Here is a 26,636-nt window from a genome sequence, read left to right as displayed (position 1 = left end):
CTCATTCATATCACTTATGGACACTCATGGACTGCAACTACACCCCATAGCACACTCTATAAAGGCCATACATTTTGCTATAAAATAAGTTGTCTTCCATATGCAACGGCAACAATTGATCACAATCAGCAATCAGCAACATTTCCGTCACACGAATTGTCTAAAAGTTTCCATTCACAATTCTCAAGCGCTCATTTATCTTGCATGAAATATAAAAACTGAAACTAAAATGAAAACGAAAACGAAAATAAAAACAAAAGCTCGTTGCATGTGGTCTTTTGGTTCGTTTCCCTTGCACACAACGAACGATATGCAACTATTTTTGTAGGTTTTTGTGTTTGGTAACTTCCTCAATGAATGTCGCTCACCTGTTTGAAATTCTAAGGATACATTTAAATTGCGTTGCGTGTGTGCTTGGCCTGTATCCTGTGCCAGTGTTCGCGCTGAAGAGGCCTATTCAATGGCTGTGACAGGCAGTCAGGCGAGGCAGTCGCTGCCGGACTGTCCGCTCCTTTAGTGGCTGCTGCCACTGCACCGTTCTGCTGCCGCTGCGGCTGCTGCTGCTGCTGCGGCTGTCCTGCCGTCCTGCTGTCCTGTGGCACGCTTCCTGCAGCAGTCAGCTGCTGGCATGCAAAAGTTTTGCTGCTGCTGCTGCTGCTGCTGCTGCGGATATTCTCGTTGTTTAGTTTTTGTTACTGTGGGCTTTCTTCAACTGGTTTGCTATCTGTGTTCAGTGTTTAGTGTTCCGTGTGTATGTGTGTGTGTGTGTGTGTGTGTGAGTGTTCTGTGTGTGTGTGTTTGTGTGTCACTTTATGCGCTTCCTGCTCGATGCTTTCGCACCGCCCGCCGCCACGTTGTGCCGAGAGTGAAAGTTTTTTTTTATTCGAACTGCTGCCCGTCAACGAGGAGAAAACAAATCGTGGTGAATTCAACGCGTCACGCTCTCCCGACGCTCTCCCGACCGACTCACGCTCTCGCAGCGGCTGACACGCACGTTTGAGTATTTTTTTTTTTTTTTTTAATTCTTTTTCAATGCCTGTTTTGGTATGCTCTTTGTTTTCTTTGCTGTTTTTGTCGTTGTTGTTGTTGTTGTTTTTTCTTAGTTAAACGATACTTGACGATATTTATTTGCGTTAGACGGTCACACTTGTGCCTCAAGGCACACATTGAATTGTTGTCTATTGGCAAATTCACCACAGCAACAACTATTGCTGGGCCTCTTTGTTATTGTGGGTGGTGAACTTCGTTGAGCTATTGCATAGACGGAGCTGGGGCTGGGGCTGGGGTTGGGGTTGGGGTTGGGGTTGGGGCAGGAGCGGGCAGAGTAGCGGCAGCAGCAGTAGCAGGAGATGCTTATTGTAGTTGGTCGCACGCCTATAAATCGCCAACTTGCGTGCTGCGATTCGGTATTGGTATCGGTTTTAATATTTTCGGACTCCGAATCCGAATCGCTGTACGTGGCGAATTTCGACGGTAGCCGTAGCCGTAGACGTTGTCGTAGCCGTAGCCGTTGTTGCCGTAGTAATTTAACCTTCTGCCCTACTCTAGAATGCGTCATCGAACATGTTGTTGTTGTTGTTGTTGTTGTTATTGCTTGTTGTTATTGTTGCTGTTGCTGTTGTTGTCGAGTGGCACATAAATACAAGTTGAAGCATTTATATGTATTAATTTGCTTAATATTTCATTTGGCACCATCTCTAACAATAACACATTGACAAACTTGCTCACCCACACAAACACACACACACTCACACAGAGGCAGAGGCAGAGACAGCGACAGAGGCAAGTGGCATGCCACAGTGGCACACGCACACACACGGAGCACACAGTGTGTGCATAATGCAATATTTAAACACAGCTGCCTCGCACATTTACTGCATATGTCGTGCCATACGTATTCAGATATTACCCATACGCCATGATGTACGGCCGTGTGGTTGCTATTTTAATTTCTGTTGTATTTTATTGGTGTTGCTGCTGCTACTGTTGCTGTAGTTGTTGTTGTTGCTGTCGTATTTTGAGTGCTTCGAGTTGTTATTGACTAAGCAGTTGTTGCCTTTAGCACAGTTGCGCTCAAGGTTACAAAAAACTGTTTCATTCGCTGGATTTTCGTGCACATTTGGTTTTTGGTTTTGGTTACTCGTTTCCCCTGCTTTTCGCCGTTTCTTCTCTTCTTTTTTATAGAAATCCGCTGGGCATTCCCATTGCCAGTGCTTCTACTGCTGGTGCTGCTGCTGCTCTGCACATGGCTTCAGGCCTCAGAAAGTATCTACATAATTTTAGCATGCCTCTGAATTTTAACCGTTAAACACAATTGCTTAATTTATTTGATTTTTTTCTTTTTACATTTACTTCAAACACTTCTTTTTGTAATTAAATATTTTATTAGAATAATTTGCTTGACTTTATATGTATTTTTTTTCAGCTTTTTCTGTGCTTTCTTTTGCGCGTTTCAGCTGCGTTTGCTGCGGAGCGCCCCGTCTGAACCGTGTGGCTCCACTACTCTGACTACTTGGGCCCAACTTTGTCGTCGTCGTGTCTTCGTCGGGCCGGAGCTTTTCCCCAAAATGTAGGCTTTTGTCAGGCCAGCCACGAATCGGACCCGAATAGGCACCCGATGAGAGCGCGCCCTCTTCATCCCCCCCTCAACGCCTCCTGTCATCCCTTTTGGAATGTGGCGACTGGCTGGCGAGTAAAAATTAAAGCTCTGTCTCGGTCTCGGAATCGGTTCACGGGCTCAGTTACAATTTCAGTCTCTGGTTTTTGTTAGCATTTGCACTCAAAAGTTTGCGTTGTTTGGATTTTGTTATTTTATTGTGACTGTCGAGATAGACGCAAGTCCTGTTCTGTTCTGTCCTGTCCCGTCCTGTGCTGTCCTGTCGTGTCCTACTCTGTGCTTTTTGCCACAGCAATTTCTTTCTATGTAATTGTTTTCGTTTCGTTTGCTACATTCGTTACTTTCATAATGAAAACAGAAGTTGAAACGAAATAGAAGAGTCGCCAAACAGTATCTGCCAAATGTAGTCATAATTGTGCACTGCAAAAAAGTACAAAATATAAATATTTAAATAAATAAATCATAAATTATGTAGTAAAAGTACCTAACAAAAATCGAAAGGTAAGTGAAATAGAAAGGGAGAGAGAACGACTGAGATTACAGGGAAAAAGACTTCTGAAGAAGAGGCAAAGAGCAAAGGAGTGAGAGAGATATGTATGTACGGCCGATTCGCACTTTCCTTATTTATATTTAACTATAATAATTCGTATTTATAGACTTATCTATGTATTATGAAATAAAACTATTTAAAAGAAATCCTCTGTGGCTTATATAAAACTTTCATTTAATACAAATAAGTACATGTTTTATTTACCTTAAAATAAAAAAAATTAAAATTACATAATTTATATAGAATTTATTTTTCTTGAGAATTACAGAAAATATACTTTTTTTTAAACTAAGAGCGAAACGTACTTATGCGCTTGATTCACTTACATATGGGTAAATCATATTTATGACTATATTTGTTTACAGCTGATTAACTTCGGTTATAAGCAATTCTCATAAGAATCACATATCAGCAGAAACGTAAAATACATTGTTAAAAATGAATTGCTAAATATTAATTTAGTTTCTCCTTTACATGCTATAAATCTAGACTTCCTGTTAAGGGAAAATTTTATACACTTTATTAAAATAAATATTAATATGAAAATAACAAAAATTGTTTTCTCTTTTTTTATTTCTTAGATCTTGATCTTTTATTAATAAAAATTTATTTTTATTAATTTATTAATTTACTTCATTATTCTTCATTAATATTTACCTATATTTGTAATAATAAATGCCGTATACAAACTTGAATTGCAGAGAAATGTTGCACCGACTTTTTAAAATTCTAAATTTAACGGCTCTTTAATTCACTTAAATTTTATTTTATAATTTTGATAATAAATCTAAGTGCCATGATCTAGTTTTACTTAGCCGAGAGAGTCTTTATAGTAACTAAATGCATTATCTGCACAAAGTGCTTTATGTTTAATTGCTTATCAAGGTGATCTACTATTTTTTTTAGTGCCCTATAAAAAGCTAACACAGTAAACAGCACGCAAGCCAAGCCAAACAGCAGTAGTAGCAGCAGCAGCACCAGCAACAGCAATAACAAGGAGCTACCACACCCACTCCCACACCCAAAACTTTTCGCCCCGCACAAATCTCACTCAATAGTCCGAAAAGGAAGCAGGCGCTAGGCCAGGTAACGAACGAACCAGGCAGACAACAGCTGTGGTGAAAGCTCTCTCCGAGAGCGCGCTCTCTCAGCGGCTCTCTTTACACACGCACACACACACAGAGAGAGGCTCGCTCTCTCTCGGTCTGTCTGCGTCTCCCACGCGCAAAACTCAACACATGGCGAAACGTCAAAAGAACGCTTTGACAGCCAGGCGAATATCGAAGGCAAAGCAAAGCAGCGCAAACAACCAAACTGAAGTTCGCCAGGTAGGCAGCACTCAGCACGCCTCCCGATTGGAAGCTGCGCCCAAAAAAGCCAGAGCGAGACAGCCAAAGAGAGAGAGAGCGAGGGAGAGAGAGTGTGTGGGAGATAGAGAGAGCGTGTTACTTTGTTGAAAGTGTGAGTGTGAACGACACGTTGTTGCATTTCGCACACTGACACAGCGGGCAGCATATTAGGCAAAAAAGAAATACATATACATATATATATACAATATTGGGTTTAGGCTGGACGAAGGTTGGCTCCAAGGTGTTGACGAGCGTACACGTGCTATAGCTGGTCTGGGAGGGGGGTTTTGCGGGTGGTGTCCGCTTGAAGGCTAACGGGCTGACTGCTCTACTGCCGTCAGAGCCTGCACCATCGACGTACTTGTTAGCCGTGCCAAAAAGTTTTCTAATTGAATTTCATGTTTTGGGGCCTGTTTACGTCTCTGCTACAACGTGAACCCGACCAGACCCGACCCGAACTGACCCTCGCCTTATCAGCAGCGGTGGCTGCTGTTGGTGCTGCTGTTGGTGCCCCTGTATTGGAATTATGTCACGTTGGCTGCGTCATTCTGTCTGCCTGGCTTATTGATTATTCTCGTTTATGACGAAATGCGTACGCCAAAATAGTTTGCACACACACACATAGACAGCTATGACGTCATAGTTAACCCCGGAGCTTTTCAACCGCTACAAACATTTGCCCACACTCGAATGTCAACTTGTCGCGCCTCACACCACAGCACACCACACAGTGCGCACCTCCTGCATGGAGGAGGCTGCCATAGAAACGTCAGCTCAACTCATTTCCATTTTCATTCGAGGCTTGAGCATTTTTCACTAGTTTGTAAAAGTTTTCTTCGAGAGCTTTTCAAGCGTGCATCTAGCCCAAACCCATCTCAAGCAGCCCAGGGCCACCCACATGTCGAAACAGGTTTCGGGTTTCGGGTTTGGTCTCTCAATCTCAATTTGTTTCATTGCCTTTATTATTGCGGCTAGAGATTTATGTTTGTCATTCAAGTGATCTAATTAAAGTTTCTGCAAACCAAATTATATATCCACACACAGAAAAAAGGGGACAAACTGTCGGGATTTGCTGTTTGAGCTCTTGATTCGCTGCGTAGGTGAAAGTTGCTAAAGAGCCGAAATACAAAAAGTTCAAAAACTCCAAATGTAATTTATTTTTATGTCCTGACAAATTTAATGGAATGCTCTCTGACCCCTGACCCGTTAACCCTCATATTCGCTATCCGCTATCCGAGAGCTTTTCGAGAAAGGGTTTCGCAGCTCCGGCAACGGGCAGTTGACAGCGGGCTGATATTATCGCAGCACGGAACCCTCTTCACCGTAAGCCTAGATATTTGTTCGCCTTCAGCAAAGCAAAGATGCTCAACCTGAAGATATAGGCCTAATATAAACAGATTAAATGGAAAATCTATAGATAGGCTACTCGAGTGTCAACGGCAAATACTTGATTAGTATTTTAATAGGTACTGATAAGACTCGGGCAAGATGTGAGAATTGGGCTAAATCATATATCAAATTGCCTCTTATCTATCTAGCTGTACTGGGCTATTTAGTAAAATAAATTCTCAATAAAATAATTCTTAATTCAATCATTTTTCGATATATGAAAAACATTTGCATAATCTCTAAAATAGTTACATTTAAATATATTTTTACCCTAAAATGTTCCTCAATTCCAATCACGTTATTAATAATCTTCATCTTCTCCTTCTTTCTCCTCCTACATAGCTTCCTTTAATTTTCATCCTCTACCTCTTGCCATTCCTCACCAGCTGGTCTAATCTCTTCTCCATTTTTCCTTATTTATTATCTCTTTCTTACGTCTTTTGTAATCTTCTTCAGGCTCTACCTCTTCTACTGCTAATTGTTCCGTACTTTTCTCAATGAGAGTCGCAGAGTTCAGCATTATTGTTATACAATAAAGAGACAAATTCATTAATTTCGTTTTTATATTTACAAACATTCTCTTTTTAATTTACTTTATTTAGTTTGTGTTTTTCTTATTTGTTTTAATAGAGCTCATATTTAATATGCCTTCAGACAATTACTATATATTGATATATGTATAATTCATTAAATTGTTATACTAAATATACACACAAATACAATATCTTAACTAGATGTAAAGTGTGGAACAGCTCAAGCAAATATATATGCTGAAGTATATATATATATATTCTTAGGTTCCTCTCCCCACACTATAAATATTTAGTTACAATTTGCATTGTTTTATATATATGTATATATATAAATATATATATGTACATACAATACACGTACAGCAATAATAAAACATCTATACAAATACATATCATATTGGTTGGGCTTTTTGCATCAAAATAAAGTACATAGACTCGTAGACTCGTAGACCTAACGAGTTATCGTCGAAAAACTAATATCGATTCTAACTTCAAAAATTATTGTACTAGATTCTGTATATCAATCGCTTAAGCAATATCAATATTAATATCAATATCAGTAAATAGTATATATATATAGTATATATATATCTATATATATGTTTTATAAATATCAGCAATTATTCCAGTTTTTAGAGTTCACATAGAAGTAGGTATATATATAGAGAGAGGGTACGTGTATGTGCCTGATAAACGGATTTTTAATGGAGATTACAAAAGTTGAGTGTTGTACTATGAGCTAATTGACGGGTTAATCGATAGGTAAAAGCAGCTTTGTTATCGATCAGTTGCATTGAGATTGAGATTGCTGTAATAAATAAATTAAGACACTATTAACTAAAACAACAAAATTAGTTTTGTCATGTGTGCGCATCGTGTTTCTATATACTATATACAAGCGGGAATCAGTTGATATACTCTACTCCTCGCCCTCATATCCCAAGCACCACAACTGGGACAGGGGCACCAGTGTGGACTAGCTGCCCCCGTTGCCAGCCTCGTCCTTGCGCGGTCGCAGTATGAAATTAAGATTATAATTGGTATTCACGGCATAGTAGACATTCGCTGTCTTTGGCATAACCAGCTCCTTGTCGGGCAGCACCTGGGCGAGCGTATAACGATCGGGATCATCCTCCAAGCCGAGCTTGAGCATCGCATTCCGAATGACCTGCGGCGTCCTCTCATTGTTGCCCAGCATTATGCTCTTGTACAGCACAATGCCGTCCAGCTCAATGTTGTCCGTCTCGTAGGTCACGCGAATGATGTAGAAATCGGGAGCGGACTGGGTGCTCACACCAGCTGGCTGCACCAGCTGTGCATTGATGTGATTGTGGGGCGAGCCACCGTTGGTCGTCCCATTGATCAGCGCCGCATTCTTCAGTCCATTGCCCAGCGACTGGGAGTGGGTCAACTTGCTGTGCGCCGATTGTCGACCTCCTGAATTGCTCGAGTCCATGGATAGATTGGAGGTGCTGCTCGAGGCGGACATCAGCGATGCGTGGTGTGCATCCCTATCCAGCGAATTGTGCCTGGAGCTCGTACTGCTGTTCAGCTCGCAGTAGAACTGCGAGCCAGCCCCGCTGCTCGAATTGGAGTGTATGGAGTCAGTCTTGCGATGGCCATGCCCGGCGCTGCCCATAATCGAGGCCGTCGACGAGGCCGTCGTATTCGTTAGCGATGTATTTGTGCTGGCCACCGATTTGCGCGGCGCCGGCGGCGGTGGCTCCAGCTGGCAGCTCAGCGCAAACGCCTGTCGCTCGTCCAGCAAGGGCATCGAGCCGAACCAATGATCGAAGAGCGGATCCTCCTGCAGATTGTAGGTGTTGGCCGCGCCCTGCAGCAACTTGATCTGGGCCAGCACCTCGAACTCCTTGCGCTTCTTATCAAAGTTGATCAGCTTGTCCTCGGTCAGGTAGTCCGGATTCGCTGTGTGTATCATCGTCAGATCCGTGAGAAATGTGCCCAGATACGGTATTGTGCCGTGTGACGTCTGTGTGCCCAGATTTTGTATGAGCTTCTGCAGATGACGATCCGTTTGATCGCCAGCCGGATCGGGATTCTTGGCAGTGCCCTCGCGCTTCAACACCTCACGCAGAGTCCAGGCATTGTTGTCCTCCGAGCAAATGCGTGCGAGTTCCGTAAAGATTTCCATCTGCAAATTGAAGATTAATTAAATAAAAATTCAATTCGATTTATCCGCGTCAACCTACGCGCTCTTTGGGCAAAAACTCCCAGACTTTGGACAGTCTGTATATGGAATTAGAATTGAGTCCGGATATAATGGCCTTCAGGGAGCTAAAGTTTTTGAGCATGCGCAGCTCCTGCGCTATATCGATCCAGCGTGAGATGTTCAAAGCGCGATCCTAGGAATACAGAAGAGAAGAGAAGAGTTATAAAGAGTCTCCACCTCTTGCTTAATGCTCTACACTCACCTGTGGCTTCAGCCGATCGATGAGTATGCTGGAGACAACGCGAAAGAGCACCGCATTGAACTGGTTGATGGTGGCAACCACCGTTTCAGAGCCGCCACTGTCCCGCCTCGCCCAGGTATGGCCCAGGCACTGATGCGGTATCAGACGCTTGAAGAGCTCAGAGTCCATGCGGGTGAGCTGCTCGGCAAAGTGACGAACGGGCACGTCGGGAAAACGAAAGGCCTGCATAAAGTGCGTGGGTCCGCGGTAGATATAAAGGTGACCGAATTGCTCGCTCAGATCGTAGGTGGAGCCATACGGCGTCTGCATCATGAACTGCGTCTGCCCCGACGACGGAGTCGTCAGCCAAGGCAGGCCAGAGATATCCCCATGATTGCCACCAACTCCTCCTCCGCCTCCACCTCTGCCAACACCACCACCGCCGCCTCCGCCTCCACCTCCACCATAAACCTGCTGCCTGAGTAAACGCTCCAAGCGATTCAACACTTTGATATGCAAATCGGAGCGCTTGAGACGTTTGCTGGCAAATTCGAGAATCTGCTGCAAGTTGTCCTCGTGCCAGTCCTCGGGAAACCCGTCCAGCCACACATGCAGCGCCGAGACTAGAGTTTTCTTGTGCTGCTCATGTATGGAGGCCGGTGAGTCATCCTCTGTGCTGCCATTCTGTTGCGCCAGCTCCAGCTCCTCCATATGCTTCTCGTGCAGCGCATCGTAGCGCTGCGTCAGCAGGCTGAGCACCTGCTTAGGCGTCGAGAAGGTGCGATACGTGGACAGGAAGACATTGATAAACGTCGACTCCAATTCACCATCATCGGTGGCCAACGCCTCCACAAGGCGCGCCAATGTGGCTGCCTTCACAAAGCGCACTCGCACCGTCTCCCATTCCAGATGCGAAATTTCATCATCCGAGTCTTGCTGCAAGAAAATTGCCAAAGGATATTAAAGAGGGAATGGGTAGAGATATCAACTTGTATATCGCTTACATTGCTTGCCGTGGGCGTTGGTCGATGATAGCGCACCTTCTTCAGGTAGACTGTGAAAATTGCATTCTTCTCGTGCTCCTCGCCCCACAGGCGCCACGTGGGCTGCACAGAAAGAGAGAGAAACCAATCAAGATGTCAAATTAGCAAAGTGGCCAAAGGCTAAGCAATTACTTTAGAGTAATATATACATGTATCTATATATGTATGTATGTATGTCTATACGTATATAAAAAAAAGTGTGTTGATTTGCTACATTTAGTATATATAATTAATCATTTAGCTATTTCAAGCACAATTTTCGGTTATTTATAATTCAATATAAAATTCGCTTAAAACAAGGCACGAATTTTGTGCTTTTCAAAATATTTCCAATATAAACATTATGTCAAATAGAATTGTTTTATGGCCAAAGTATTGTTGCTTTTGTTGTTTACTGTTGTGTTGTTGGCCAAACAGACCGACACATTTCTACATTTCCACATTTTCCATTTCCCGTCAGAAAATTCATTCACATTTCGCTACATTTTCGATTTGGCATTTAAATTGCTCAATAAATATTTTGTTAATAGTCCATGGCTCTGACTAAGCCATAAATAATGAATAATAAGAAATTCCAATTTCGATTTACAGCCAAAGTTCCAAATGCCATTGAATATGTTATATATATTGTATATATAAACATTCCTTAATCAAAAACAAAATCCATTTTGAAAGCTATCTCCCGAGGCCTAATATTATTTGACTTAATTCCACGACAGCAAGGAAAAAATCAAATGCATTATGCATAATCATGTTATATAGCTAAAATGATGTTAAAAATGTATTTTTAATTATAATCCATAAAATATAGCAAAAATATAATATTTAAAATTTAAATAAAAAAGTACATTTATAAAATATTATATTGAACGCGCATAATATTTTTTATTTTGCAATAACAACTACAAGAAATTTTAAAACCAATTTAAATGCGCCCTAGCACACAATGGTAACAAAATCTCTACATAAATAAACATTTCAAATGCATTTAAATTGTTGTAGAGGTTCTTCCTCTAAACAAATGGTTCCGCTATTAATAGAAGGCTATAAATAAAGACTGATTGCCGCAATTAATATAACAGGGTCAATTAATCAACATGTGGCCAATTTTGTATATATTTAAATATTCAGAAATTCTCACAAAAGTAAACAAATTTAAATAAAATATTTGCAGCCTTAAAAATTATAAAATTCTAATAAAATACAAAAATGCATTGCTTAGCTAAATTTGTGTTTGTATGGGTGCACGAATGGTGTAAATATATATGTATGTATATACGTGTATGTGTTAACATGAATGAGTGCGCATATGTATATATATACACAAACATACATATACAAAAATGAATTAAATTCATAAACTCATTTAATTGCAATTGCGTGAAAATGCAATCAATGAATGAAACCATAAAGAAAATTGAATAAATAACAAAAGGCAGCACGCAATGCTATGTGTATGACTGTGTCTGTGTGTGTGTGTGTGCGACAAAACATATGTCGGAAGCTGTTTTAAGACCTGCCCCCAAACCAAGCAGCCAGAGCATGCAACTATAGAAAGATTTGCTCAGCTAGCTACATAGATGTCAATGCTGAGTAGACACACACACACACACACACATGTCTCGCTGCCTCACAGCTGACCCCCGTTGGTACATACCTACAAACACTCTGACACATCTACATAAATTTCTGTCCAACTAAACATTAATGAATCTCATGTTAGAGCAATTAATTGCCCGCATGCGCTTTCATTACACACACAACAACAACAACAACAGCAGCAACAATTTTGTACAACTACAAGAGCAACAATTGCGTACAACAACAACAGTCAAATCCTGCATACAAATATATGTTTAGTTTACTTTTTTGTTAGCCGTGGCCGTGTCTGAGCTTCTGACCTCATTTCAGAAAATTTCGTGAATTGTTTGAATATTTCGAAAAAAAAAAAAAAAAAACTAAAAAAAAATCCCAACAAATACATGTTGGGCGTTAAGTGGTCGGCGCAATTTGTTTTATGATCTTTAAATGCGCTTTGAAATTAGGGGTATATAAAATTGTATAAGCATTATGTAACAGCATAAATAGGCAAGGGCTTAAGCTAAATTGATGTACTCTAAGCCAATTTAGTTGAAAGCAAAAATAAATATACATATTTTTGATACAGTCCAAGGTTAAATCTGTTGAAATTACAGGGTATATGAAAACTATAGGAACTTGCATATATCGTTTGCATTTTTAAATTTTAAATATAATTTTCTACAACTTGCTTATACAAACAAAATAAATATTTCTTAAGAATCAAAAAGAGTATTTTAAATTAAAGAGTATCTTCACGTCGACCCACCCACAGCTTATGGTCTCCTACGAAAAATTCCCTAGATCGCTGTAAACAGCTGTAAGTTGTTCGTAGATGCCCAGCCCCATAAATAGCATTGCCAAAAATGTTGAAAATTAATTTTCCTTTGTTTTTTTTCCTCTACTAGTTGTGTAAACTACTTAGTATACTTATTAGGCGCCAATGTTTTCACTTACAACACTGCGCCTCAAGTGCTTAAGTGTTGGGTAATTCCATTTAATGACTTTCATTCACAGCATTTCACGCGATTTCAACTTGAATCTATATCAAAATTGGCAGCATAAACAAAGCGTGAAAGCAAAAGCAACAACAGCTGCGAAAACATCGTTGCGACTGCCACTGCGACTGCGACTATTTCCTGTGAAGCCCAACAATTTTTCAGCAACAAATTGCAATTGTTTTTGCGTTTCGATACTCGCTCATTAAATGCAGGAGAAGAGTATATTGGTTGCAGTCAAAATGTTGTATGAGCCATGAAGTATGGAGTATGAAGTATGAAGTATGAAGTATGAAGTATGAAGTATGAAGTATGAAGTATGAAGAATGAAATATGATGAATGAAGTATGAAGTATGAAGTATGAAGTATGAAGTATTGAAGTATGAAGTAGGAAGTATGAAGTATGAAGTATGAAGTATTGAAGTATGAAGTATGAAGATGAAGTATGAAGTATGAAGTATGCCTTATGAAGTATTGAAGTATGAAGTATGAAGTATGAGTATGAAGTCTGAAGTATTGAAGTATGAAGTATGAAGTATGAAGTATGAAGTTAATGAAGTATGAAGTATGAAGTATGAAGTATGAAGTATGAAGTATGAAGTATGAAGTATGAAGTATGAAGTATGAAGTATGAAGTATGAAGTATGAAGTGAAGTATGAAGTATGAAGTATGAAGTATGAAGTATGAAGTATGAAGTATGAAGTATGAAGTATGAAGTATGAAGTATGAAGTATGAAGTATGAAGTATGAAGTATGAAGTATGAAGTATGAAGTATGAAGTATGAAGTATGAAGTATGAAGTATGAAGTATGAATTATCAATTATCAATTATGAACTATGAACTATAAACTAGAATACTCTTAACAAAAAGAGCAACAATTCGTAAATAAAAATACTATAATACTATAAATACTATATACCATTACACACACGAGTATTCGCCAGTCATTAACACCCAACTTCCAAATTTATATTTAACTTTTTTGTTGTCTTTATGTTTGTTTTTTTCTAATTGCTGTGTACTTATGTTAGCTTGTGATTCGGCTGGCTGATCTGCACATGCTACTTCCCAAATCAAACAAATATGTGTCGATATGTATATACGTATGTGTATATACATATATACTCATGTATATATTTATATATATCTGTGTATGTAGCCAAGTTGAAGGCAACTTTTAATCAATTCACGAGGAAAGATCAGCCAAGTCGTTTGACTTTTCTTTAATTATTTTATTTTCTTTTTTGTTTCGACTGTCGAAATAAGAAATTTGTCTGTTTGTATGTAAACAGACACACACACACTCTCACATACATAGAGATGAATGCATACATATGTATTTATTTAATTTATTTGTTATTTATTTGGCGTTTTGTATGTTTTTTGTTTAAATGCTACTGCTGCTTCTCTCTCTCTTTCTCTCTCTCTCTCCCTTTTATAAATACACATATATATGTATGTCTGTATGCATGCTACTATGTATTTGTCTTTCATATATCTGTTTGCTTCATTTGTTCTGTTTTATTAATGACGCACTATATTCGCTTGTTTTTAGTTTCATTTACGTCAAAATTATTTTAGCAATGTTTATTGAAACGAAGAATTATTAATGGCAGAGTATACGGCAAACTAATAACGGCTGCAGCTGCAGGTGTTTTTGCCCCACTAAACGATCAATTAGTCTACAGGTAGTAAAGATAAATAAAGACTTTACATAGAAACAGAGTAAAATGAATATAATATTAAAATAATACAAATATGTATTAATTAATATTTTGAAACTAATTACTTAAATGTAATAAACCATGATTAAGACAAATTAATGTCTGTCTAACATAGCCAGCTGCTGAATTTTATTTTGTGTCAACACAAACAAAAATAAATATTTTTATGGGTTCAAAGCTCTGTTTAAAACAAATAAAAGTTATTCAATGTCAATTCATTAAAATTGTTAAATTAATAAAATTGTTTAAATAATAATAAGCAAATACAAAGCAGAGTATATTTTTGCTAAACAAGTCTCTTTAAAAACAGAAAAAATATTGAAGGCAGAATATGTTTAAAAATTGAAGCTGGGGCTAAGCTTGACTTGAACTATTAATCAAAGAAGTTGATGAATTAAAATAAAAATAAAAATAAAAATATTATAAATGAGATTCCAAACTCCAGCAAAATTCAATTAAAGCTAATGAATACTGAACTTGTCTACATTTACTGGATATTATATAAACAATTGAAAACATTTGGCGACGTTTTTTCTGGCAGAATTTACAAAAATGTTTCTGCGATTCTAATTGAAGCAATTAAAAACAATCAACAATTTTTTATAGTGAAATCAACAAATATTTCAATTGGTAAAAATATTTTTTTTAAATATCATAGAGCATACGAAATATTTAGTATTGATCAAAAACAAATGTTCTTTATTTTATTAAGCCACCCAGCTAGTTTATAATAAGTTGGATTAAACAGCCAACTTAATTGCATTTTTTAAAATTAAATTTAAATTATTAAAATGAAATAAAAAAAGGAATACTTAAAAAAAGAAATTTCAAAATAAATAAATAAAAAATGAATAAACAAATACTAATAAATAATAAAATAATAAGTAAATAAATATAAAAAAAATAAATAAATAAAAAAAATAATAATAATAATAAAAATAATATTAAAAATTTAGTAAACTAAATATATAGTTTACAATATGTATATAACCAAATCTTGGAACACACTCTCTAAGGCCAATTAATTGTAGAGCATATTCCCATCAAAGCCAGTGTCTCCAATAGAGAATAATGTAAAAGAAAGCAAAGACTTAGCTCTAATATACATATAGTATATGCATATACATATATAGCTAGTCACATGCAATGCATTACCAATTACCTTGGTGTAGGTATAGTTTTTGGCATGTAAATCTTTCGTCTTCTTCGATAGGTTTCGGAGTGTGGCGCCTGTGCAGGCGCACAGATACTTGAGGCTGGCGACGACTTTGCGTTCCGCATTGGCCACCGCATTCGATGAGCTGTCCAGATCATCGTAGGAATGATAGGAGCTGTTCCGTCGCTGCTTGCCAGCTGAGGAGGATGTGGAGCGTGAACGTCGCTGCTGCTGCTGCTGCTGCTGCTGTCGGCATAATGTCGATGTGGGCGTGGCTGTGGGCGTATGTGTGGGCGTTGCTGATTTCTTTTGGCGCGGACAGGTGTTGTGATGATACAGACGCTGCTTGGCTTTGGCCCAATTATGTGCGGGCTGTTGCTGTTGCTGCTGTTGCTGCTGCTGCTGCAGTTGCTGATGGTAATTGCAGAGCGCGCTGCTGCTGTTGTTGTTGACATAGCGCCAGGCGCTGCTGAAGTCGGTGTTGTCCAGCGGCGGCATTAAGGCGCGATTATAGCCAGCTAAATCCTGCAGCTGATAGGCGCAAGTGTGGCTCTTGATGAGCGTGGGTGGATGATGCTGCTGCACCTGCTGCTTTTCCTTCGACTGTTTATGCTGGCAAACACAGTTCGCTTGGCTTGTGAAATTCTGAAAACAAAATTTGTGTGTTTTTTTTTTTTTTTTTTTTTTTTTTTTTTTTAGGTTGGGGTCAATCTCTCGCAACATGTTTTATTTTGTACTTGATTATGGTTCATTGATTGGCATTGGCTGCTCAGCGAAACTAGCCGTGAAACGAGTTCATTCACATCAACATGGGCAACCACATCGACATCCACATCCACTTCGACATCGACATCGACAACTCATCTCACTTGAGTTGAGTTCAGTCGAGTCGCTGTCAATGCCTAGGGCTTGTCTGCCCGCCCCTGACCTTGGCTACAATTTTCGACTTAGAGATAGACGCACAATGTACATATATGTACATACATATATGTACAAGTATGTGTATATATAAATACATTTATATTGTTCAGCTGTCGGCAGCTAGACGCATTTGTATAGACATAGCGACAACAACAACAACAACAACAATGGAAAGCAACTCAAGTGGCGTCTCGCTCGGCACCTTCCCATATTTGGTTAAATACTTTTTGCCCCCCAATTCCAAATTGCAATTAGCGGCAATAGCCAGGCTGACTGGCTGACTCGCTGGCTTCGCCTTTGTTTAACAATTTTTACATTTGGTGCCACGCCCCCTGCTTCCTTTGCTGCGTTCGTAAAACAGCATAAGGTATTAGCCTAGCCAAAAGCGTGCAGCACAACTTTTCCAGGAAGTTGTTTATTATTGCGGCCGTTTATTGTTGTTTCACATTCCCATTGACAGCTGTGAGCGCGCGATTTTTATATATGGAATACACTTATACAAATTGGGGGAAGTGAGAATGAATAAGAGTATTGGTAAGGGAAGAGATATAGAGAGAGATATAGAAGATACAGTTGCCAGTTAAACCTTAGCCTTGGTAAGAGCTATATATATATTAGCTTAACACCCTAACAAAGTCTGATTCCATATATACAATATTATATTATTTATTTCCAAACATCGTCAGTGTATTCCAAATTCGTATGTTTTCTCTCAAGGCACTGCGCCACATTTGCTGAACAAATTTGTTGCCATTTGTATGTTAAGGAAATCGTTGCTGGAAAATGCGTTTTCATTTTCCGTTTCACACTAGTTATACGGCGATTCGCCTTGAAGCGTGTGCATGCACACAGTATTTATTAGACGTGCGCACTTATTTGCGACTAACTGTAATGGAGCTGCAAATTTCACGTCGACTCTCTTGGCCATAAACATTTGGGCCAACAAACTGTGCTCGATTCAAAAGTCAAGCTATGATGCTCCACATTGCATAACTCGTTTTTTTTTTCTATGTTTTTGTTTTTTGTTTTTTAGTTCTGTTAATGGCATGGCCTTTCCTCTGAAATTGTCATGCAGAGTTATCTAAGCTAACAGATCAGCAGGTCAGCCGGCGGGGTCGGACCCGTGCCGGATGCTGGACCGTGTCCGCGTCTGTCTCCGTGTGGCAACGGAGACGGCTTTCCGTATAAAACGTGCCGCAATTCGCGGCGCCTCGACATTAAATTGCGTATATAGCAGTAATAAATGTTGGGATCATAAAATATGACAGCCCAGAAATAGACGCATAAAGCATTCAAAACAAACCGCACGCAGCTCTCAGCTCCACAATTTCAGACTAATAATGAAATGTATACATATGTATATAGGAATATTATATATATGTGGGAATTGCCAGTTAATCTGGCACGTATCGGCACACAGTGCCAAAGTCATTTAGATTAAATGCGAGCTCTTGCAACAGTTTGGCTGCCACATTCCAGTTAAAATAAATAAATAATCGCATCACGAATGAGATTACTGGACTGGGCAGGTCTTTAGCCTTAGCCTTATAAAGCGTAAAGTATTTGCAAAAATTTGCTAAACGTTCGCAGTTCAATTGAATATTCAAAATAAATTCATAGAGCTATTGATTGATTGACTGATTGATTGATTGGTTGGGTTTAACATTTTTTGAATACCTGAGAATTGACGTAAAGAAATGAGAATCGGCATACTATTTATTTTTTGAAGTTATATACAAATATTGTTTACATGAAATTTTAGAAAATTAATTTCATAACTTTTAATGGTTTTAATTTTATAATTTTTAATTTAATAATAAATACAAATTTTATTATTATTATTATATTAAAAAAAAAAAAAGAAGAAAAAAATAAATTCAAGGAGAAAAAAATAATTTTTTTAAATTTATTTATTTAATTTAATAGAATATCAAAAAGGAGAAGTACAAAAAAAAATTTAAAGAGAAATTAAAAAAATATATATATTTATTTTTTAATTAAATTTAATTATATATAAAAAATAGAAAAAGAACATAAATTCATTTAATTCAATATGTATTTTTAATTCATTTTTAAAAGAAATTTCTTATTTGAGGAAAGTCTCAAGTCAAATATTTAGATAAGAATTTTTTATATATATCTGCGTATATATTATTTTGGACTCCTGTCTGATTCTTAATTATTTAACTGCATGAATTTTGTTGTCTAGTGTAATTTATAGACTTCCATGTACCAAAAGTGTGTACACGTTTGAAACAGATGCAAACAATAATTTTTAAATTGAAAACTTAACATTTCTTAAGTATATCGTAAAAAGTAAATAAATAAAAAAAAAAAAAAAAAAAAAAAATAATAATTTAAATTTAATACTTTACAAATTATATTTCTCTCAGCAACTTTTAGTTCATACTCAATGCTAATGGATAGACGTGGAAGCCTAAACAGCCAAAAATTGACTTACTAATCGCAATTATGAATGCATTAACCCAAAATAATCGATATGTATTAAATATTTGTGTCCACATTGCCAAACATTACAAATGACAAGTCGATTCATGAATATATTGATTACCGAGTCACGTACCTCAATATGCCAATTCATTTGTTTTCAGATGCTTGAATGAACTTTTGTGCAATACGCTAAAGTGTGCAAAGTCTAACTAAAACCTATGAACGTATAGCCCAGAGCCAGATCCAGTTCGATCGTGACAGAGTTCTCATCAACTCATATTTATATACATATGGTTTATATTTCCACATATAGCATTTGCTATGCCCCCCTCTAATCAATATGCACATACACACACACATATGCATATTGTGGAGAGGCTCTCTTGACTCATTTAATTATAACTCATATAGCATATATATAACTATATGTATATATGAATATATATATATTTACATATATGTAACTTGAAATGCAAATCGAGTAGCAGTTAAAATTGATCGACCCCAGCGATAAGTCGGCGTCATTCAGAACAGAAGCAGCAAACAAAAAGTTTCAAATTCAAGTTGAGTCATCGAGTGGGGGAAAATACATCCAAAAATAATACTGAGAGACGATATTAATAAAGTTCTAAGGAATTACGATAATTTGTATATATTTTTGTATTATATAATTTTAGCTCAACTCAATTGTCAAGTGTTTCTAAAGTGTTGGAAAGGCAATTATAAAAACATAAAGCGAAATTATGTCAAATTGCTCCAGATGATAATGAAGATGAGGTAAACGATAATTACAATGCTGACGATAATGATGAAACTGATGACGAGGCATTTCACATGAGCTTTTCGTCTATTTATAGAACTGTGGGATGGCTAATGGCAATATTCTATTGACTGACGTGTTGGCGGCTGTCTGTGTATGTGTGTGTGCGTTTCGTGTGTGTGTGTGCGTGGGTAGCCGCCATGGCTTAATTGACTTAGCTGCGACGCAAATGCAAAAGATGTTGCAAAAATAGCTAAAAACCACCCGCCTCATCCCAACTGCAAGCCACGCCCACGCATCCTGCTGTCCGCCAAGAGTGGACAGTAACAACATCAAAGCAAACAATCGATGGGCAGCTGTATGTAGTTGGGTTCAGACTGATGGGGGTTCGCCCCCATTTCTATTTATAGAGAGGGGCGAATCCAAAGCTCGGCCACGAGTTGGCTCTTGCATTGATATACAGCAAGAGGCAAATAAACAATGCAAATGTATAAAAAGCACAAAACAAATCATGTAAAAGCTGATCTAGTACTAAGCGCTTGACTAGAAAATACCCTGGATGAGAGAGCTTTAGCACGGAGATAGGTCAGTTTTATATATAAATACAGTCTTAAAATTGTGTATATATAAATATATATTAAACATAATCAAATCATGTATAGATTGCTCTACAATTCTGTGCTTGACTAGCTAAAACTCTTCAAGATTAATCTTAAATAAATATTTGTTTAATTGGCGTTTAAAAAACATATATATTAATTTAATACAAAAGTCTATATAAATATAGGCAAATTGATAATTATCGTAAAAGTTATCCATTGAAAAAGCTTTCATAGTAACTTACAGCCTAGTAAGACAGTACACCCCCTGTTTAGTAACATTTTTACGGGGTATACAAATAAAAACTATAGCAGAGCAGAAAAATAAAGCAACTCAACTAAAGCCGAAATGCTGCATTCGCCTCGTGTCGCATTGAATGACTGACTAAATGAGCGTACAACGTCCGTTGGACGTTCGTTTCGTCAGTTACAACTGACTGCATTCGTCTCCCCGCCCAGTGCTCTCCCCCACTCACTCACTCTCCCTCTCTCTCTTTGTCTGCAGCAGAATCACCTAGTGGCTGCTGCTGTTTGCTGCTCGACTATTATCAAACCACATCCGCTGTGCAACAGACATATCAAATATATATAAATGCATATACTTTATACATATTTATATATTTATATATTTGCATGGGGCAGAGGAAACAAACAACGGATATAGAAATATCAACTTGAATTAAAGCTTAAAGCACTGAGCATAACAAGAAGCGAAAGCAAACTCGTAAAAATGTTTCTCAAACGGTGGTTGGGGAAGCAGTAAATATGCATGGCTATATTTGCATAAACTTATAATACAGAATGCGGGTAGACAAGTGATATATGTATGCTTTAGCTTGTACTGTAGGCTAGACATAGCTAGATAACTAGATAGCTGAGAGGTGACAAAGCTAGGGGTTTCGTATTACCATAATGCGACATCTTTCACGGGGCTGAGATTGACATAAGCTACTTGAAAGATTGGGAGTATTATATTTTAGATTTGAACTTGACATGAAATTGCAAATCTTTTAAATATGATTCTTTACTTAAGTCAAGTTAAATAACAGAACAGGTAGACCCAAAATTGATCTAGAGCTGAGCTTATGTAGTGTGTAAGGGCGCTCTATGTTAAAATCAAGTCTGCGTATTTTCAGTATACCCAAGAAAAGAGATAAGCCTATAATAGTTCTGTTTAATAAGAGTATTTGACAATATAGTCCTTAAATATTTGTATTGAATATTTCTTCAGAAATGCTATATCAATAGGAATTCCATTTCATATATAACACTTTGATATATCAATAAATCATTATAAGATATCATTTCTATTATCTATAATTCATTAATTATAATATCTTAAATCATTTCCAATGTATTCCAATGTCAACTACACTTTCTTAGTCTTCGCTATTCTAGATCAGGGATAGTTCTCGCATTTTTAAAGACAAATCATTTGTAGCTCATGAAAAGAGTCCAACATTCCAAAGAATTCGAATTTCTTAAAGACCTTCTCAGGTCTTAAGAGCTCTCTACCTTTCTTAATTCATTGTATTATATACATCTTAATTATATTTCCTTTTGTTTATTTATTTATTGGGTTTGTAATGCCCTAAGAAGATTGTCGCTAGGTAACCAATTAGCTTAAAACTTACACTACAGCTCCCTCTCGCTCTAGCACTCCCTCTCGCACTCTTTCTCTTTTGTATTTCTCGAATTCCCCTCTAAGGTTTCTGTTCAAGTGTAAATACTACTTAATATTGATTGGCACTGAGCAGCTTTTCAAGGCGCTTTGCCCAGCTACGCCTTCAGTTTTCCAAGCCAATGGATGTGTCCATAGTTTCACATATATAAATACATATATTTAGGTATAATTGCTGTTGACATTTTCTCGAGACGCAATCAACAACAACAAGTTCATAGAGCACATACATATATACTCTTTTGTATATGTATATGTATACACATATGCCTAATGCAATGCCCATAAATAACCAATTCGAATGCTATCAAAATCAAGTACAAAATAAAACACGCCAATTCCAGTTGGATTGCTTTAATGCTAATGTCGGGGAAATACATAAATATACATATATGTAGAATATGTACATACATACATATATACATGTATGTATATATATGCTAAAGATGTGCGCATAAAAATTAGCGTAGGCTTAACTATTTCAATTGTTGTTATTATTGTTGGCATTTTTCTGGTCGGTTGGGCCTACAACAACAACAACAACGACGAGAACAAGGAGTACAAATAGCTTGTGGTTTTTCTTAGCTCGTTACTCTTGCAGGTGAGAAAAATATATATGGAAATTGTAATGTTTCTTTAGAAACCGGAAATAATTTAAATTCTTCTATCGAAGAATTTTTTTGTAGATGTAGAAATTTTCAACTATTGCACTGCTCTAGGCCTAAAATAGAAACTGCTCAAATAGCGTTAGTCAATTAGTTTTATTTATTTATGGAAATTCATGGAAAATGAATATATTTATGCAGAAGTAATTTAATTGTTTGTAGCTGTATACACAAGCATTTATTTTGAACAATATTTCATTTATTTATTTAATATTTTCTTTTCAATGAATTGAATTTGTTTATTTATTCTAGAAAATATAAATTCAAGTTTTCTTCAAATTTTATATTAAATTGCAAAATGTATTTATAAATCTAGGATTTGACTTTTTGCTATATTTTGTATATGACTCAAACAAAACATCTTTAATATTAATTTCAATATATCTTTTATATACATTGTTAAAACTGCCTGCAAGAGTATCGACAAGTCGACCAAAGCGAAAGCTTTCAATATTTGTATTTAAGTTTTCTTCCTTGTCGCACACCTTTTATGCGCGCGCCTTTTTTTGTTGTACTGTGTGCGGGCTTTGGCAGACAGTTGGGTTTTATTCACAGTTTTTTTCTTTACCATTTGAGATTGACTTTTTTCGTTCGTAATTTACACGCAGATCCAATTGTTTTTGCTCTGTTTACTTTGCGCCTGCAATTCGTAATGGTTGCGATAAGATGAATGTAGAAAGCAAAATCAATAAATTTTCTGCTCCTTTATTTTCAGTGTGTCTCTGAGTGTGTGTGTGTGCCGTAAGCTAAGGCAGAATTGATGCGCATGTGGATACGATACGATATAGCAGTACGATAGAATACAGCACGTTGCGTTGCGTTGCGTTACGTTACGTTACGTGCCGCCGATTAAGCTGTAAAGCTAGGCTTTTAGGCAGTTGTTTTGTTGTTGTTTTTCACGATTTGTTTTTGCTTTTTATTTATTCTTGGCTACGCACCACGAGCGACCGCTGCCGCAGCGCCAGTTTCTCTGCCCTGAATGCTGAGGAGGATGATGATGGATGAGTCAGTCGGTCAGCTGAGTGGGCAGGGGGTTGGCTGGGCTGAAGCGCGTACACAACCCCCGTCTCGAGCGAAGGGTTCGGGTTCGGACTCGGGTTCGTTGCACTACGTTCAATTGGCAGGCGCGTTCTCCTTATGTTTAAGTGTCTGCCTTTCTTCAACTATTGCTTTGCTTGCACACACTCATACACACACATACATGTTAATATGTATGTTTCTATGTATTACACTATCACGTTTTTCGTTTTAGTTATTTATTTGCATCTCTTGATTTCAACACACAAATATTAGACGCAAATTTCTTTTTTCGTATGCACTTTACGCTATATTTCTTGCACATTAGATAATTAAGAAAAATTTATTGGGCATTTCGGGTTTCGAGGGGGGGGGGACGCGTAATTTCGGGCCTTCCTTTTTCGTATAATTCACGGCACAAAACACTGAAGGAAAAAGTTCTCTGGCGAGACGGTGACGGGACAACCGACGCCAACAACTGTTGAAAACGCACTCAGCGGCCAGGTCGACCCGAGATCCGTGACAGCCCCAACATCGCCACACATACACACACACACACACACATATGCTAGGAACGCTCGGCTTTTGTTCTCGTTCGCTCGTTTGCTCTGACACTCTCTCTCTCTCTTAGAACAACACGAGCGAGGGTTGTTCGAGCGACCTCTGCCGTCGCGTTGGCGTTAGCACAGCGCCAGCCGCTTCGCCTCATGCCTCCCCTCCCAATGCATTGTTTGCTCTCAGGTAGTTTGTTTGGGTCGTGGTCGTGGGAATTTCGCACCCACTCGTATTTTCCTCATTACGCTCTGTTTATGTTTTTTTAGTGAGCGGCTCTCATTCGCGTGCGTTCCTATTAGAAATTGCCCTTGTGCCGAGCGCCGCTCTTTCTGTGCTCGTCTGAGAATGTGTGTTTGTGTATGTGTATGTGAGTGCGTCTGCCCGTCAATGGGTAGCGAAATATAATAGAGCGGAAAAAGCTCTCTTATAGTATAGTAATGTATGCGCATATATATCATTTGAATTCGCATATAAATTCATTTCAGCATTGATATGTAATATAAATTGTTAAAAAACAAATATAAAATACATCAAATATGTTTATCTTGTGTGAAAAAACTTAACTGACCAAAACACAATAGAATTTATAAAATTGGTAAAAAAAAAAAAAAAAAAAAAAAAAAAAAAACAATAATAATTTTATTTCACGCGTTGTTCAACAATATTTATGCGACTCTTAAAATTCCAAGACAAGTTCCCTCCAAACATTTAGCTAAATTGATTTATGTGATGAAAAAAACAAACATTTTTCCACGTTCCGTTTTGGAATGCCGAAGTAACCGCAATGACATAATTATGTAAATCTATATACGAATATACATATGTATATCTATGTATGGGTAGACATTGTTAAGCCGGTCTTTGGGGTCTTTCATATGGCTCAAATGAATATATAAAAGAGAGAGTCAATCAAATATGAATACAATAAAAATACATAAAATACTGAAATTAATAAGCCTTAATTTACGTAAGCGCCAATCAAACGATTTGTTTTCTATTTGTTAGGTAAAAGAAAAAAGTGGAGACCCCCAACCCGAGTCAATTGATCAATTAAAGATGCAACGACTAAAGCCGACCGAAGACGACCAAAACAATGCAATCAAATGATGCACAGATCGACAATAGTAAAACAATATCAAAAGAGGCAAAGGCAGATATATTTCAATGCCATTTCTTTTAGCAAAAAGAAATGAGGTTATGTATTACAGCGTTTTCATAATATATCAAAGATAAATTGCTTGCAAGCCTGAAAATCGCATAGAAAGGCCATTGATAATAGATACTGGGTTTGAATATATGTATGACAATTGCATGGGAAAGACATATTAAACACTTTTTAATAGACATCTATGAAGAGATCATAAAAGGCACATATAAAATATTCATTATTTTAGATATACTTGAAGACCAATAGTAAGTATATTAATAAAAGTATTAATTAAAGCAAAGACTTTAATATTAACAATATAATTTTGTATTTAATATATGATAGAAAAGAGAGAGTCCATATTTAAAAATAAATATACTAAATAAAGCAAATAAAAATAACAAATAAATATCTTATATCAATTAAGAGAAATAATTACTAATATATTCATAATTAAATTATTATAATAAATTTTTATAATAGATTTATATGAGATCAATATATTTTCAAATATTAGCCTTCTATGTGAATCTGAAGAATCAGCTTCAATTGTTTTTATTGTCAGCTCTTAAAACTTTTACTTCAGATGACATATGATTAAAGTAAATATTCAGTAAATTTACTTTGCAAATGGCTATTGATTCTCTTATTATGATAGTCCGTGACTATTTATAGAGAGCACTAAATATTAGTCAAACCAATTAACAGCTCAAATGGGTCAGAAATGAGCTGAGACTGACTTGAGCTGTGGCAATATAACTGAGCCTTACTTTCTATACAGGTTATCAATATTATTTCTAGTGCAAAACCAACACATATATATATATATACATACATACATAATTATATAGATATATAAGATTTCCATACTCACCAGACTGTCGGCCACATTTTGACTCATTATACGAGGGCAGCTGCTGCAATTACTTCAATGTGCGTGCTTAGACTTTGGTTAGATGCAATTGCTGTAGATAATGATGATGATGCCGATGCTGATGATGATGACTGGTATCTGTTGGATACGCGCATTTTGACTGGTCGCAGCTACACAGATACACAGACACTTGGCTTTTGGAATTGTGCAACTGGCAATAGGCGGATGTTGCTGCAATGTATTCGATGCGACGAACAAAATTTCAAGTTTTCTTTTGTAATCCAGCTGTAAGAAAGCGACGGAGAAATATAGCAACAACAACAAAAACACCAGCAGCAGTAGCGGCAGTTGGAGCAACAACAACAACGAACAAGAAATTGGTAAAAGCAGTGAAAAGCATTTAAAAGTCGCACAGTTAACGCGTTTTCTATACGCTCCAAGTTGGAAAGTGCGCGACGACAAATGAAATGGCCAATAAAACGTGTACATGGCCCATAGTTCATAGTCCATGGCATCTCAGCATAGTCAGAGCATTTTGGCCGCCATAGCAGTGAGTGTTACTTAGCGCCCCAACATCAAGACTAAGCGCATTGTCTGCCTCTGGGCTGAACGTGA

At 37.4% G+C, this 26,636-nt stretch overlaps 2 protein-coding genes and 1 long non-coding RNA gene across 11 annotated transcripts in view; 1 reads left to right on the top strand and 2 right to left on the bottom strand.

Moving 5' to 3' along the window:
* Nucleotides 1–2,566, bottom strand: part of LOC108620355 (whirlin protein dyschronic) — a 34,428-nt gene extending 31,862 nt beyond the window's left edge. For 2 of the 7 annotated variants that reach the window (XM_089467483.1, XM_089467485.1), the window contains exon 1: nucleotides 369–2,536. The gene's annotated coding sequence lies outside the window, so the exon portion shown is untranslated. Of the gene's footprint in view, nucleotides 1–368 lie in introns of all 7 variants that reach the window. The other 5 variants (XM_089467480.1, XM_089467479.1, XM_089467481.1 and 2 more) reach the window with 5 other exon arrangements.
* Nucleotides 2,567–6,458: 3,892 nt separating this feature from the next.
* Nucleotides 6,459–26,163, bottom strand: Rgl (Ral guanine nucleotide dissociation stimulator-like). Of its 3 annotated transcripts, XM_089467475.1 has the most exons (6): nucleotides 22,997–24,537; nucleotides 15,358–15,996; nucleotides 9,854–9,955; nucleotides 8,871–9,785; nucleotides 8,649–8,801; nucleotides 6,459–8,590 (listed from the first exon to the last, which is right to left on the bottom strand). In XM_089467475.1, exons 1-6 carry the CDS (start codon nucleotides 22,997–22,999, stop codon nucleotides 7,415–7,417), a joined length of 2,988 nt encoding a protein of 995 aa, XP_089323601.1. In that variant the 5' UTR covers nucleotides 23,000–24,537; the 3' UTR covers nucleotides 6,459–7,414. The 3 variants fall into 3 exon arrangements, with proteins under 3 accessions (XP_089323601.1, XP_089323602.1, XP_089323603.1); XM_089467476.1 differs by lacking the exons at nucleotides 15,358–15,996; nucleotides 22,997–24,537 and adding an exon at nucleotides 26,022–26,163; XM_089467477.1 differs by lacking the exon at nucleotides 15,358–15,996 and having other exon boundaries at nucleotides 22,997–24,520.
* LOC149269218 (uncharacterized) lies at nucleotides 18,397–20,142 on the top strand. The gene is made up of 3 exons (XR_016269819.1): nucleotides 18,397–19,286; nucleotides 19,401–19,500; nucleotides 19,581–20,142. It is a non-coding gene; the product is annotated as an uncharacterized LOC149269218 (long non-coding RNA).
* Nucleotides 26,164–26,636: the final 473 nt, after the last annotated feature.

Source organism: Drosophila arizonae, chromosome 4, assembly GCF_054131065.1.
Source record: "Drosophila arizonae isolate 15081-1271.41 chromosome 4, UAZ_ARI_1.0, whole genome shotgun sequence".
Taxonomy (NCBI): domain Eukaryota; kingdom Metazoa; phylum Arthropoda; class Insecta; order Diptera; family Drosophilidae; genus Drosophila; species Drosophila arizonae.
Note: the sequence above shows the minus strand (reverse complement) of the source record. Positions and strands in the feature narration are given on the sequence as shown.